We start from the raw sequence: 15,572 nt of genomic DNA on the forward strand, positions 1-15,572 counted from the left end.
GATAACTTACTGTCTAGTAGTGCCTACGGACCAGTACATCACAGCAGGGTCATCTTTTTGGAAAGATATGTGTGCACGGATGGACACACATGTAAGCTAGAAACATGCACGCATATATGCACATACACACACATACACAGTCAACAACACACGCCTGATTTACTGAACCACATGGTGTTAAACACACACACACACACACATCAATCTCCTACCGCAAATATGTGCAGCAGGACAGCTCCTCTGGTGCGCTGGTAGGTGGTGAAGACATCCTCTGGGAACTCATTGATGGCTGAAAGAAAACAAAGAAAACAAAACAAAACAAATCTCCTAAGTCATGGGTTGGTTTTACAACACCACAAATAGCGAAACAATAAATCAATACTGAATAAATAACTTGGGCATAAAATGGATCTGAAAAACAGCAACGACAAGCAATCAACTTAATGTACAATTCTTGAGGGCTATTTTGTCTGCAGCAGTTCTGAATCAGGCATTTTGACACTTTATAGAGTTATCCAAAGATATTTGTGCTTTGATCACACTCAATGTCCTGCCTCAAAGAGCGAGAACAGTCTGAAAGTCCTGCCTCTTCGAATCACACATTAGGAATGTGACCAAAATAGCTTTTTTACCACCTGAGGAACATTGCCAATGTGCGGCCATTTCTCTCTCAGGCTGATACAGAGAGACTCATCAATGCTTGTATTACAAGCAGGCTTGACTACTGTAATGCTCTCCTGTCTGGTCTACCCAAGAAAGCCATTGGTCAACTGCAAAACATACAGAATGCTGCAGCACGGGTATTGACTAAGAACAGACGGAGAGAACACATTACACCGGTTTTAAGCGTCTGCACTAGCTTGCCTGTGAGTTTTAGAATACATTTTAAGATTATTTTATTGGTTTTTTAATCAATCCATGTTTATGCACCCCAATACATGTCAGACATGCTTTTTAGTTACGTACCCAGTAGGCCCCTCAGGTCCTCTGGCACTGGCCTTGTAACTATCCCAAAGCCTAGGACCAAGTGGCATGGAGAGAGAGCTTTTAGTTACTATGCCCCCATCCTCTAGAATAGCCTGCCAGAGAACCTACGGGCATGATACACTAGCACATGATGCCGTTTTATGAAAATTGCGATTTAGCAAGCTAGCTGACTAGCTTTATGGGTGTTGTGACATGAGTATGAAATTGTAATTCTGGTTGTTTAATGTTTTAGGGACTCCTGAAACAACCAGCAAACCAGGCTGTCGTCTTGTGAAACAGTGGATGTAAAGAATCTAGATAGCTAAAGCGTTTACTGCAAATTGAATGTACAATTTTGTAAGCTTGCCTTGCTGATATTTGCCATGCAGATAGATGAAATAACGTAGCTAGCTATGTTCTTGCTTATTGTGCAGTGGAGGATAAAAGTACCTGTATGCCTATGGATGTGTAGCTAGCTATCTAGCCGATCTGTGTATGGACCCAAACGTTTAGTATACATATTAGTTCAGAACCTAGCTATGAACCTCAGCTATCATAGACAGTTATATCAACTTCACAACAGTTTGAATGACATTAATGCCTATGGATTGAGTAGAATATAATATAACTTTGTGCCAAGGATGCAAGTCGTATATACATGTAGTTATTACCATGCTTGAGATCCCCACATTGTAGCCTGTACATTTAATATATTCACTGATCATGTACTCTACCTTGGCAAATAAAAGTACAGTTCAGGTATGACTGTCTTTGAGATTATTTTTCAGTCATATCGAACACCAGGAGTATCACATTCCAGTCTTTGTATGATGCTGTGTCTGCACATAAACTCAGCAAAAAAAAGAAACGTCCTCTCACTATCAACTGCATTTATTTTCAGCAAACTTAACATGTGTAAATATTTGTATGTTAATAACAAGATTCAGCAACTGAGACATAAACTAAACATGTTCCACAGACATGTGACTAACAGAAATGGAATCATGTGTCCCTGAACAAAGGGGGGGTCAAAAGTAACAGTCAGTATCTGGTGTGGCCACCAGCTGCATTAAGTATTGCAGTGCATCTCCTCCTCATGGACTACACCAGATTTGCCAGTTCTTGCTGTGAGATGTTACCCCACTCTTCCACCAAGGCACCGGCAAGTTCTCTGACATTTCTGGGGGGAATGGCTCTAGCCCTCACCCTCCGATCCAACAGGTCCCAGACGTGCTCAATGGGATTTTGTTGGCCATGGCAGAACACTGACATTCCTGTCTTGCAGGAAATCACGCACAGAACGAGCAGTATGGCTGGTGGCATTGTCATGCTGAAGGGTATTGTCAGGATGAGCCTGCAGGAAGGGTACCACATGAGGGAGGAGGACGTCTTCCCTGTAACGTACAGCGTTGAGATTGCCTGCAATGACAACCAGCTCAGTCTGATGATGCTGTGACACACCGCCCCAGATCATGATGGACCCTCCACCTCCAAATGGATCCTGCTTCAGAGTACAGGCCTCGGTGTAACGCTCATTGCTTCGACGATAAATGCGAATCCAACCATCACCCCTGGTGAGACAAAACCGCGACACGTCAGTGAAGAGCACTTTTTGCCTATCCTGTCTGGTCCAGCAATGGTGGGTTTGTGCCCATAGGCGACGTTGTTGCCGGTGATGTCTGGTGAGGACCTTACATGGCCTACAAGCCCTCAGTTCAGCCTCTCTCAGCCTATTGTGATCAGTCTGAGCACTGATGGAGGGATTGTGCGTTCCTGGTGTAACTCGGGCAGTTGTTGTTGCCATCCTGTACCTGTCCCGCAGGTGTGATGTTCTGATGTACTGATCCTGTGCAGGTGTTGTTACACGTGGTCTGCCACTGCGAGGACGATCAGCTGTCCGTCCTGTCTCCCTGTAGCGCTGTATTAGGCATCTCACAGTACAGACATTGCAATTTATTGCCCTGGCCACATCTGCAGTCCTCATGCCTCCTTGCAGCATGCCTAAGGCACGTTCACGCAGATGAGCAGGGATCCTGGGCATCTTTCTTTTGGTGTTTTTCAGAGTCAGTAGAAAGGCCTCTTTAGTGTCCTACGATTTCATAACTGTGACCTTAATTGCCTACTGTCTGTAAGCTGTTAGTGTCTTAACAACCGTTCCACAGGTGCATGTTCATTAATTGTTTATGGTTCATTGAACAAGCATGGGAAACAGTGTTTAAACCCTTTACAATGAAGATCTGTGAAGTTATTTGGATTTTTACGAATTATCTTTGAAAGACAGGGTCCTGAAAAAGGGACGTTTCTTTATTTGCTGAGTTTATGTATTACAATTATACACTTCAACAGTGTTTACTAATCTTGGTCCTGGGACATCAATGGTTAAACATTGTAACTAATAGACTAGAAACAGGATTTAACTAGTTAAAGTCTGATTTGTAATTCATATATACAGAAATATAATTTTTAAAAACAGTACACTACACTTCCCATGCATCATGTAAATACTGTAAAACTGGTTCATCTCAACATCTAATGCCCTTCATCTGCATTGATCTGATAAACACAGGATAGGTGTAGTATTTCATCAAATGAGAGACTTCATTTCATCCAGTAGAGAATGTGAAACACTTTATTGAAAGCAGTTCATTATCCAAGTGTTATAAAATACAAGCATTATAAATACTATAATTGTAATATTATAAATACAAGTTCAATCTGTACTTCAATGCACATCTGTTGTGCATTATAAAAACAGAGGAAGAAAGAGGAGGTGGCGAGAGAGGTGTAAAAGACAGAAAGGGAAAGAGGTAAGAACATAGGAGCAGGGAAGGCAGCATATGATTAATGAATCACAGTGCAACCCAAATATTCTCTCAGTTCATCACAATTACATAATAGTGTCTCTAGTCGGCCTGAAGGTTATCTTAAAAGCGGGTGAGGTGGCAACGATGGAACTGGGGGTTGGCATCCTCTGTTACATCAAAACATATCCGCAGACAAGAGACAGAGGGAGAGAGATATAGCATGTTTATGCCTTGTGTTTTAATGTTTTATTCTAACATTGTTAGTCATCATAATAATCAGGAGGTGAAATGCAAAACTGACCTTGGATCATTAACTCTGGGACTACTGCATCTCTATTTCAATGTAAAGCATATCTTTAATAATACTTCCTGTTGACCTGACCAAGTGACCTCTCACCTCTGATCATGCTGTGACCTCTATGTAGCCAGTTCAGATGTGGGAGGGGTTCACCGACACAGCTGATATAACCTAGAGGATTTAGAGAGAAGAGGAGAGAGGGATGAAGTGAAGGAGAGAGACTTATTGAGAAAATAAGGTAGTTAAAGGGACAGTGTTCAACAGGAATCTGAATCATGAACGGACACACAAGGACAAACAATATAGCGTAGTTATAGAAATAATGAAGTGTCTTGCTATTCTCCGACGTTGGCCCTCTTGCCTAAGGTGGAAGGAGCCATAGTTATACACCTGAGCCTGCTTACTGCACAACACAATCAATCAATCAGATTGATACATGAGTGTGTAGGTGTGGTGTGGTGTCTAATTGTTCTACATTTTTTCAATACGGGTGATTTAAAATAGCCTGTTTTTTTTTTTTTTTACAGACATCACACCCTTACCTGAGAAGCAGAAATAAAAGGGAGAGAAACTTGGAATTGAATAACTGCAGTTGACATAGCTAAGTAAATGGAAGAATACTCTTGCAATGCGAATGGCTCTTAAAATAGCCTTTGGTTGTGCATAGTGTAGTCTTTGGTGTTGCCAGGGAACAGCACCCTCTTTGAAGAAGTAGGAGTTGAAGATCTCCAGCACACGGATTGCCTCTCTTGCTGCGTTGTTGGACCCCATCCTTGAAACATCCTGCAGAGCAGCAGACTTCTCCTCTGACACATGGCGGCGAGCTGCAGATCCACTCATGGTCCTCGTGTCCATCCTCATGAAGTTATGCAGGACACAGGTAGCCTTCACACACCTGAATTCCTCCAGGAGGCAGTCCCAGATGGCCCTGGTCACCCAACCTTGCAGTGCCCTACATGTTAACTGTAGGCAATCACTTTGAAGGAATCTCCAGTTACAAGGTATCTGTAGGAATATGGAAGACAATGTAATTATTAGACTTTTACATCACCAGGTCATTGTGGATTACTAAAGTATAATATCCCTGATAACAAATCATGATAACATTGGATTGATAGATGCATGGGCACACATGTGCATGTGTAGCATGTGACAACAGCAGGATCATATCAAGGATAGCATCACAAATGAATACATAAATACCACTTGAAGCTTGATGATGAGTTGATCATTTGAATCAGCTGTGCAAGGCAAAAACTAAAATGTGTACCCCTTTAAGTCCCCAGGACTGTGAAGGTTACTGCTCTTCATTGGGACCTCTTCATATGTAGACAGGCTTTCATAGCTTTCTTTATCTGAGGACAGAAAACCTCAAGAAACAGACTTCATTATAGTCAGATTACACCGCACTGAATATTATGTTACTATTACCTCCATCCTCACTTCTAGGGACAGGAACTACACAAAAGTACCTGCCCTATCCAGAATAGCCTCCTCTCTCACTGACAGTTGGGGCTGCTATCCTATCACCCTCCTCCATGGCTGTTAGCTAGCTACCTACAAATGCGTTTGGAGTTTGTTTTTTACAGTGATAAATACACCAAGATAGCTAGCTAATATGAAGTTAGGTAGATGGTGATATTTAATTCACTTAGCTAGCTATCTATACAGTATGTGAAGTTGGCTAGATAGCTAGCTAGCCAACTAGCTAGCTCATATAGCAGCTCATTTGAGTTAGCCTGCACTGTAGCTAGTTAGCTAATAAGACATCGTTTTTTTACATTTTCAAAATGTATTTACTTACTTGAATAGGTTCTCCCAGCCATGTGGACAATTGGAAACAGGGCAGCAAAGTTTGTTTGTCACCAGAACGTTTAAGAGGATATTACTATTGAACTATGTACCCATTTAATAACCAGACCTTCATACAAACTTGCTATGCTGAATTCTTGACGCACAATTGAACATGCTGCCATATGCTGCCAGCACGCCCACACCCACAAGCGAGTCACAATGGGCAGCCTAAGCCGCACGCGGAAATTTCCCGCATCTAGTGTACATTCACCATAAGGGGGGGCTGAAACTGTGGACATATTTAAAAGGGATCTTAAAACACACCTTTTTAGCTCTGCTATTCCTTAGCGTGCTTTTCAGTATTTAAGTTTTTATTGTTATTCTTTCATTTTTTATCCTCTGATGTTTGTTGTGTAGTAAATATTTAAGTTTTTATTTGTATTGTTTTTTATGCATGCTTATTTTCCTGTGAAATGCATTGTGTTGCAGCAATGTCTTAAATGTGCTATATCAATAAAGCTTGATTGGATTTGATTTGACAGGGTGAATTTGAGTCTTAACCTGCATCAAAGAGTTTAGGTGAGTCTCAGTGCTTTGCCCCCAGAGAAGGCTGGAATAGCATGTGAGTCCTACCTCTGGAAGCCTTGGTGATTAGTAACCATGCCTCTAAAGCTAGCTGGGTGAGTCTGACTCCTGCCTCTAAAGCTAGCTGGGTGAGTCTGACTCCTGCCTCTACAGCTAGCTGGGTGAGTCTGACTCCTGCCTCTACAGCTAGCTGGGTGAGTCTGACCCCTGCCTCTACAGCTAGCTGGGTGAGTCTGACTCCTGTCCCTAAAGCTAGCTGGGTTAGTCTGACTCCTGACTCTAAAGCTAGCTGGGTGAGTCTGACTCCTGCCTCTACAGCTGTGTGGGTGAGTCTGACTCCTGCCTCTCGAGCTGTGTGGGTGAGTCTGACTCCTGCCTCTACAGCTAGCTGGGTGAGTCTGACTCCTGACTCTAAAGCTAGCTGGGTGAGTCTGACTCCTGCCTTTACAGCTGTGTGGGTGAGTCTGACTCCTGCCTCTAGAGCTGTGTGGGTGAGTCTCAGTCCTGCCTCTACAGCTAGCTGGGTCAGCCTGACTCCTGACTCTAAAGCTAGCTGGGTGAGCCTGACTCCTGCCTCTACAGCTAGCTGGGTGAGTCTGACTCCTGCCTCTCGAGCTGTGTGAGTGAGTCTGACTCCTGCCTCTCGAGCTGTATGGGTGAGTCTGACTCCTGCCTCTAGAGCTGTGTGGGTGAGTCTGACTCCTGCCTGTAGAGCTGTGTGGGTGAGTCTGACTCCTGCCTCTAGAGCTGTGTGGGTGAGTCTCAGTCCTGCCTCTACAGCTAGCTGGGTGAGCCTGACTCCTGACTCTAAAGCTAGCTGGGTTAGTCTGACTCCTGACTCTAAAGCTAGCTGGGTGAGTCTGACTCCTGCCTCTACAGATAGCTGGGTGAGTCTGACTCCTGCCTCTACAGCTAGCTGGGTGAGTGAGTCTGACTCCTGCCTCTAGAGCTGTGTGGGTGAGTCTGACTCCTGCCTCTACCCCTGCCTCTACAGCTAGCTGGGTGAGTCTGACTCCTGCCCCTAAAGCTAGCTGGGTGAGTCTGACTCCTGACTCTAAAGCTAGCTGGGTGAGTCTGACTCCTGCCTGTAGATCTGTGTGGGTGAGTCTGACTCCTGCCTCTAGAGCTGTGTGGGTGAGTCTCAGTCCTGCCTCTACAGCTAGCTGGGTGAGCCTGACTCCTGACTCTAAAGCTAGCTGGGTGAGCCTGACTCCTGCCTCTACAGCTGTGTGGGTGAGTCTGACTCCTGCCTCTAGAGCTGTGTTGGTGAGTCTGCCTCCTGCCTCTAGAGCTGTGTGGGTGAGTCTGACTCCTGCCTCTAGAGCTGTGTGGGTGAGTCTGACTTCTGCCTCTAGAGCTGTGTGGGTGAGTCTGACTCCTGCCTCTAGAGCTGTGTGGGTGAGTCTGCCTCCTGCCTCTAGAGCTGTGTGGGTGAGTCTGACTTCTGCCTCTAGAGCTGTGTGGGTGAGTCTAACTCCTGCCTCTAGAGCTGTGTTGGTGAGTCTGACTTCTGCCTGTAAATCTGTGTGGGTGAGTCTGACTCCTGCCTGTAGATCTGTGTGGGTGAGTCTGACTCCTGCCTCTAGAGCTGTGTGGGTGAGTCTCAGTCCTGCCTCTACAGCTAGCTGGGTGAGCCTGACTCCTGACTCTAAAGCTAGCTGGGTGAGTCTGACTCCTGCCTCTACAGCTAGCTGGGTGAGTCTGGCTTCTGCCTCTCGAGCTGTGTGAGTGAGTCTGACTCCTGCCTCTCGAGCTGTGTGGGTGAGTCTGACTCCTGCCTTTACAGCTGTGTGGGTGAGTCTGACTCCTGCCTCTAGAGCTGTGTGCGTGAGTCTGACTCCTGCCTCTAGAGCTGTGTGGGTGAGTCTGACTCCTGCCTCTAGAGCTGTGTGGGTGAGTCTGACTCCTGCCTCTAGAGCTGTGTGGGTGAGTCTGACTCCTGCCTCTAGAGCTGTGTGGGTGAGTCTGACTCCTTCCTCTAGAGCTGTGTGGGTGAGTCTGACTTCTGCCTCTAGAGCTGTGTGGGTGAGTCTAACTCCTGCCTCTAGAGCTGTGTGGGTGAGTCTGACTTCTGCCTGTAAATCTGTGTGGGTGAGTCTGACTCCTGCCTGTAGATCTGTGTGGGGGAGTCTGACTCCTGCCTCTAGAGCTGTGTGGGTGAGTCTGACTCCTGCCTGTAGAGCTGTGTGGGCGAGTCTGACTTCTGCCTCAAGAGCTGTGATGGTGAGTCTGACTCCTGCCTCTAGAGCTGTGATGGGTGAGTCTGACTCCTGCCTCTCGAGCTGTGTGGGTGAGTCTGACTCCTGCCTCTAGAGCTGTGTGGGTGAGTCTGACTCCTGCCTGTAAATCTGTGTTGGTGAGTCTGACTTCTGCCTGTAAATCTGTGTGGGCGAGTCGGACTCCTGCCTCAAGAGCTGTGTGGGTGAGTCTGACTCCTGCCTCTAGAGCTGTGTGGGTGAGTCTGACTCCTGCCTGTAGAGCTGTGTGGGCGAGTCTGACTTCTGCCTCAAGAGCTGTGATGGTGAGTCTGACTCCTACCTCTAGAGCTGTGTGGGTGAGTCTGACTCCTGCCTGTAGATCTGTGTGGGTGAGTCTGACTCCTGCCTCTAGAGCTGTGTGGGTGAGTCTGACTTCTGCCTGTAAATCTGTGTGGGTGAGTCTGACTTCTGTGCGGGCGAGTCTGACTCCTGCCTCAAGAGCTGTGTAGGTGAGTCTGACTCCTGCCTCTAGAGCTGTGTTGGTGAGTCTGACTTCTGCCTGTAGATCTGTGTGGGTGAGTCTGACTCCTGCCTGTAAATCTGTGTGGGTGAGTCTGACTTCTGCCTGTAGATCTGTGTGGGTGAGTCTGACTTCTGCCTGTAGATCTGTGTGGGTGAGTCTGACTCCTGCCTCTAGAGCTGTGTGGGTGAGAGCCATGCTACACCACAGGGTGATCTCCCTCAGGAGCGGTGCTAGGTTAGGCTCTGTTGCCCAAACGGCCCATCTGTTCCTTGATCGGATCAGTGGCCTCTTCGGCCCCCAGTCTCCTGAGACACAGAGACCCAGCGAGGTCCATGTGTCTCTCTGTAACCTCTCCAACCAATGACATCATTACCTTTGTCACCATTCTCTCTCTCTCTCTCTCGCTCTCTCTCTCTCTCTCTCTCAAAGACATAGTAACTACATTTTCCTTAATGATGAAGTTATCAGCAAAGTCAGTGCTTGTAGGATAAGACAAGTGTGCGTATTAGTGCAAACAAGTTTGTATCTCTCTCTCTCTCTCTTTATCTCTCTCCCTCTCCACATCATCCATACCTGGCATCTCTCTCTCTCCACATCATCCATACCTGGCATCTCTCTCTATTTCTCGCTCTCTCCCTCTCCACATCATCCATAACTGGCATCTCTCTCTGGTGGGTTGGACAGAAGCCCACTAGACACAAGATGCCCAACAGGGATACAGAAGGGACTCCAATCAAACCACACACACAATGTACAAATACACAGCTAATGGATAGACCTCGTCCTCAAAATAATCTAGGTTGTTCAAAATAGTAGCAAATGAATATATCTGTAATTATCAAGTCATAGATAACACTTCAAAGCAAATGCTGCAATTCAAAATATTATACTGTACTGACTGAAAATACACTACAGTATATGTATTACAGTATATTAATTGTTCATTCTTGACTAATGTACATTATTATCAACAGTACAGTAGTATACTCTAGCATCAGATTCCATTGCAGCCATAGTGGCAGTAGTAGCAGCCTCCCTCCCAGAGGCATATATCAAATGGTGGGGACACTGTAGCCTTGATCACATTTCCAGCAGGCCCTCGGCAGCCAATACCTTCCCCCACTCTCCCCCACCATAACAGAGGACAGGCCTCAAGGTCACCTCCCGGGAAAGGAGAGAGAAGAGAAGAGAAGAGAGGAAGGGAAGGAGAGGGGAGGGGAGAGCATCTCTGTGAGCTAGAAGCTAGCTATCGTACAGCGTAGCGTCATCAGCAGCCCGCTGCTCCAGTCCACAGAGCGCTCACACAGCATTTTACTGTCACACCACTAGCACTGTCTGCTAGCCTCACTGTGATTCAACCTGACAACCTATGCTATTTGGAGTCTGCTTTTTGATAGAGTGTGTTCAGAATTGTTATATAAGCTAGAGAGAGTTTAGCCGTTTGGATTTCCCATATCAACTACAGCGTATAAATAAACAGATTCAGGTTGATAAATGTATTGAGAGTAGTTAGTAAATGAAGCATTTGTATAATAGCCTAATGCTTTAAGATCTGCCTTGGTTTTTTAACCTAAACATACAGTAGCAGTCAAAAGTTTGTACTGCTGCTCATTCTGTTCACCAGTTCTGGAGGTCTACATCACCGGCTTTCTAGGTGTCACTGAACTGGATCATCACCACCAAACCCGGACTGTCTTATCTCATTACGCACACCTGATTCCCATTCCCCCTGATTAGTATGTGTATATATGTGCCCTCTGTTCCCCATTGTCCTTGTCCTATGTCCGTTGGTCTTGTGAGTCCCTGCGCTCTGTTTTATTCGGTTTTTGTTACTACGTGTATTTTTGTGAACTTGTTATTACGGGACCTGTCCCATGAATTATTTACAGGTTACACCTCGCTCTTTTGTTTTGGGTAGAGAATTTAAAAAACCTATTACATATTCCTGCGCCTGTCTCCCATCCTTATGCAATGTGTCAAACACACCTACTCATTCAAGGGTTTTTCTTTATTCTTACTATTTTCTACATTGTAGAATAATAGTGAAGACATCAAAACTATGAAATAACACATGGAATCATGTAGTCACCAAAAAAGTGTTAAACATATCAAAATATATTTTATACTTTAGATTCTTCAAAGTAGCCACCCTTTGCCTTGATGACAGCTTTGCACACTCTTGTCATTCTCTCAACCAGCTTCATGAGGTAGTCACCTCCCCGCTGAAAAAGTTTGAAAACCACTCCCCTAATTATGGAGGTACCTACCTGTGTGCTGTGTGGGTGTCACAGTTGTTGTCGGTAGAAATGGAGGACCAAAACGCAGCAGGTACGTGAATGCTCATCTTGATTTTTAATTATCTTCAAAATGAACGTACAAAATAACAAAACACGAACGATCAACAAAAACAGTCTGGTAAGGCACAAGGCAAAACACAGAACAATCACCCACAAATCACACATACAAACACACCCTAATATATGGGACTCTCAATCAAAGGCAGATAGACAACACCTGCCTTCAACTGAGAGTCCCAACCCCAATCAACCAAACATAGAAACACACAACCTAGACTAACCATAGAATTAACTAAACATAAACCAAAACCCGGAAATACTAAATCAAACACCCTTTACACAAACACACCACCCCGAACCACATAAAACAAATACCCCCTGCCACGCCCTGACCAAACTACAAAACAATTAACCTTATATACTGGCCAGGACGTGACAGTACCCCCCCCTTAAAGGTGCTACCCCAGAAGCACCTTAACAAAAAATAACCCCAAGCAACACCAACAAAAAGTCCCCTTTTCTAAAGGGAGGGAAGGGAGGGTGGCTGCCGTCAACGACGGCACTGTGCTACACCCCCCCTCCCCAACCCACCTATTTCTGGAGGTGGCTCTGGTTCCGGCCGTTCCAGGCTGTCGTGCCACTCTGGCATCGCCGAGGGGCAGTCGGGCCAGTCTGGCATCGCCGGGGGGCAGTCTGGGCAGTCTGGCAATTCGGGAGAGTCTGGGCAGTCTGGCAATTCGGGAGAGTCTGGGCAGTCTGGCAATTCGGGACAGTCTGGGCAGTCTGGCAATTCGGGACAGTCTGGGCAGTCTGGCCACTCGGGCCACTCCGGCAGTTCAGGGCAGTCTGGCCACTCCGGCAGTTCAGGGCAGTCTGGCCACTCCGGCAGTTCAGGGCAGTCTGGCCACTCCGGCAGTTCAGGGCAGTCTGGCCACTCCGGCAGTTCAGGGCAGTCTGGCCACTCCGGCAGTTCAGGGCAGTCTGGCCACTCCGGCAGTTCAGGGCAGTCTGGCCACTCCGGCAGTTCAGGGCAGTCTGGCCACTCCGGCAGTTCAGCGCAGTCTGGCCACTCCGGCAGTTCAGCGCAGTCTGGCCACTCCGGCAGTTCAGCGCAGTCTGGCCACTCCGGCAGTTCAGCGCAGTCTGGCCACTCCGGCAGTTCAGGGCAGTCTGGCCACTCCGGCAGTTCAGCGCAGTCTGGCCACTCCGGCAGCTCAGCGCAGTCTGGCCACTCCGGCAGTTCAGCGCAGTCTGGCCACTCCGGCAGTTCAGCGCAGTCTGACCACTCCGGCAGTTCAGCGCAGTCTGACCTCTCTGGCGACTGTTGACTGGCGGGCAGCTCTGACGACTGTTGACTGGCGGGCAGCTCTGACGATGACTGTTGACTGGCGGGCAGCTCTGACGATGACTGTTGACTGGCGGGCAGCTCTGACGATGACTGTTGACTGGCGGGCAGCTCTGACAATGACTGTTGACTGGCGGGCAGCTCTGACGATGACTGTTGACTGGCGGGCAGCTCTGACGATGACTGTTGACTGGCGGGCAGCTCTGACGATGACTGTTGACTGGCGGGCAGATCTGATGAAGACTGTTGACTGGCGAGGCTGGGTTGACGCACTTGTAGCCTGGTGCGTGGTGCTGGTACTGGGCTTACCAGATTATGTACACGCACCTCCAGGCTAGTGCGGGGAGCGGGAACAGGACGAGTCGGACTGGGTTGACGCACTTCCGGGTCCGCACGAGAGACAGGAGCTGGAAACCCAGGGCTATGGAGGCGCACAGCCGGTCTAGATCTTACCTCCTGCACAACCCGCCTTGGCTGGATGGAACTAGTAGCCCTGTACGAGCGGGGTGCTCGTACAGGGCAGACTGGGCTGTGCAGGGGCCTGATGGTAGCCGTGCGTAGAGCGGGAGTTGGGTAGCCTGGTCCTCGGAGGCGTACCGGCGACCAGATGCGCTGCGCAGGCATCCTCCTACCAGGCTGGATGCCCGCTCTAGCACGGCACCTGCGAGGGGCTGGAATAACGCGCACCGGACTGTGCGTGCGTATGGGTGAGATAGTGCGCTCCTCAGCGAAACATAGCGCTCTCCACCCCATACGCTCCTCCATATAACCACGAGTAGCTGGCTTCCGGCTCTTCTTACGCCTAGCCAAACTACCCGTGTGCCCCCCCCCAAAACATTTTCTTGGGGGTGCCTCTCGTGCTTCTCCTTCAGCGCGTACTTGGCCTCGTACCACCGCCTCTCTGCCTTGGCTGCCTCAATTTCCCACTGCGGGCGTCGATAATCCCCAGCCTGATGCCAGGGTCCGGCCCCGTCCAGAACTTCCTCCCAAGTCCACTTCTCCCGCCAGTCCAACTCGAACTCCGTCTGCTCCTTCCTCTGCTGCTTGGTCCTTTGGTGGTGGGTGATTCTGTCACAGTTGTTGTCGGTAGAAATGGAGGACCAAAACGCAGCAGGTACGTGAATGCTCATCTTGATTTTTAATTATCTTCAAAATGAACGTACAAAATAACAAAACACGAACGATCAACACAAACAGTCTGGTAAGGCACAAGGCAAAACACAGAACAATCACCCACAAATCACACATACAAACACACCCTAATATATGGGACTCTCAATCAAAGGCAGATAGACAACACCTGCCTTCAACTGAGAGTCCCAACCCCAATCAACCAAACATAGAAACACACAACCTAGACTAACCATAGAATTAACTAAACATAAACCAAAACCCGGAAATACTAAATCAAACACCCTTTACACAAACACACCACCCCGAACCACATAAAACAAATACCCCCTGCCACGCCCTGACCAAACTACAAAACAATTAACCTTATATACTGGCCAGGACGTGACAGTGGGACAACTATGCTACCAGCTACTGTTTCTGTGTGTGTGACTTTCTGTGTCAGTGTGAAAATGGATCCGAAGGATGCCTTGGGGATGCATCTCCCACACGTCCATTGGCCTGCTGTGTGCATGCAGAACGAAAATAAGGACTTGGGGTTCTGTGACTTCAACAATGCTGTCACTGAGCAGTTCACCCTGAAGGACAGACGAATGGACTAAGGTAGGCCTAAATGCATTTTCCTTTGCAATTTGCAGGTTAGACTTCCGTTGAATGAACATGAGAATAGACAACATCCCTTTGATGCATTTGATTTATCAAGCTACAATTTAAAAAAAATGTACGTTATGAACTGCGTTTTTCAGTCATTTCAATTGTTGATATCAACAGTTTGTTAGAAGCTTTTTTATCATATACTGTATGTGTGCGAAATAATATGTCACATAATAATATTATTATGTGTGTGTTTGCGTGTGCCACGTGCGGTGCATTGGAAGAATTCTAAATCCATTATGAAAGACTATGGAGTTTTCTTTTCAAACTATTTGGATGAAATGTGCCCATATTGGTCTTCTAGTGCCACCTATTGGTTGTTACTGTGGATGCTACATCGGTCCAAGCTGAGCTGAGTTGAGTAGTGTGTAATTTTGTCGGATGATATGAAATATGCCACCATTGTAGGCTATCGCTTGTGTATCTTGGCTACATTGGTATTTACATTTCATGAAAAATCGTTTTCAATTTCAGTTAATAGCCTATGTCACTCTCGTTGCTGAAGCTATCTCTTGTATGGTGAACTTAGGCTTCATCAAGGTTTATTTGTGAGTAAATCTGGCTTCGATAATAGCCAGTGCTTACCCAGCCACTGACCTCACTGCACGTCACTGGCCCTGACCTCCAGGGTGACCCCATTGATTTTGTTAGTCACTCTTATTCAGATATCATATGAACATGACATAAGTCATGGCAAAATGTGTAGAATGGTAGGAAATTAGCTTTAAAACTGCACATTTTTCTCTTCACACCACTGGCAAGAAGGGGCGCACTAACATATTTTGTCTGTGAGGTGCGGGGGCCCCCAAACCAAATCTTGCTTAAAGCCCCAAAAGGCTAGAGGCGCTTCTGCCTCTCTTTAGCACTCCCCTTACCCGGATCCTCCAGGATGCTCCTGCCTCCATCTGACAGGTGCTCCATTAAAAGAAACCCAACCAGCAGTGATCAATAATTGAAAACAACACCATTACTCTCTA

The 15,572-nt window shown here is 47.0% G+C and overlaps 1 protein-coding gene across 1 annotated transcript in view; it reads right to left on the reverse strand.

Annotated features, from left to right (window-relative positions):
* The window catches only part of LOC106601308 (solute carrier family 24 member 4a), a 79,180-nt gene that overhangs the window by 14,815 nt on the left and 48,793 nt on the right, over positions 1 to 15,572 (reverse strand). The window contains exon 3 of the mRNA XM_014193426.3: positions 213 to 289. Coding sequence (XP_014048901.1) covers positions 213 to 289 — 77 coding nt within the window. The remainder of the gene's footprint in view (positions 1 to 212; positions 290 to 15,572) is intronic.

Source organism: Salmo salar, chromosome 01 (assembly GCF_965601325.2).
Source record: "Salmo salar chromosome 01, fSalSal1, whole genome shotgun sequence".
NCBI lineage: Eukaryota > Metazoa > Chordata > Actinopteri > Salmoniformes > Salmonidae > Salmo > Salmo salar.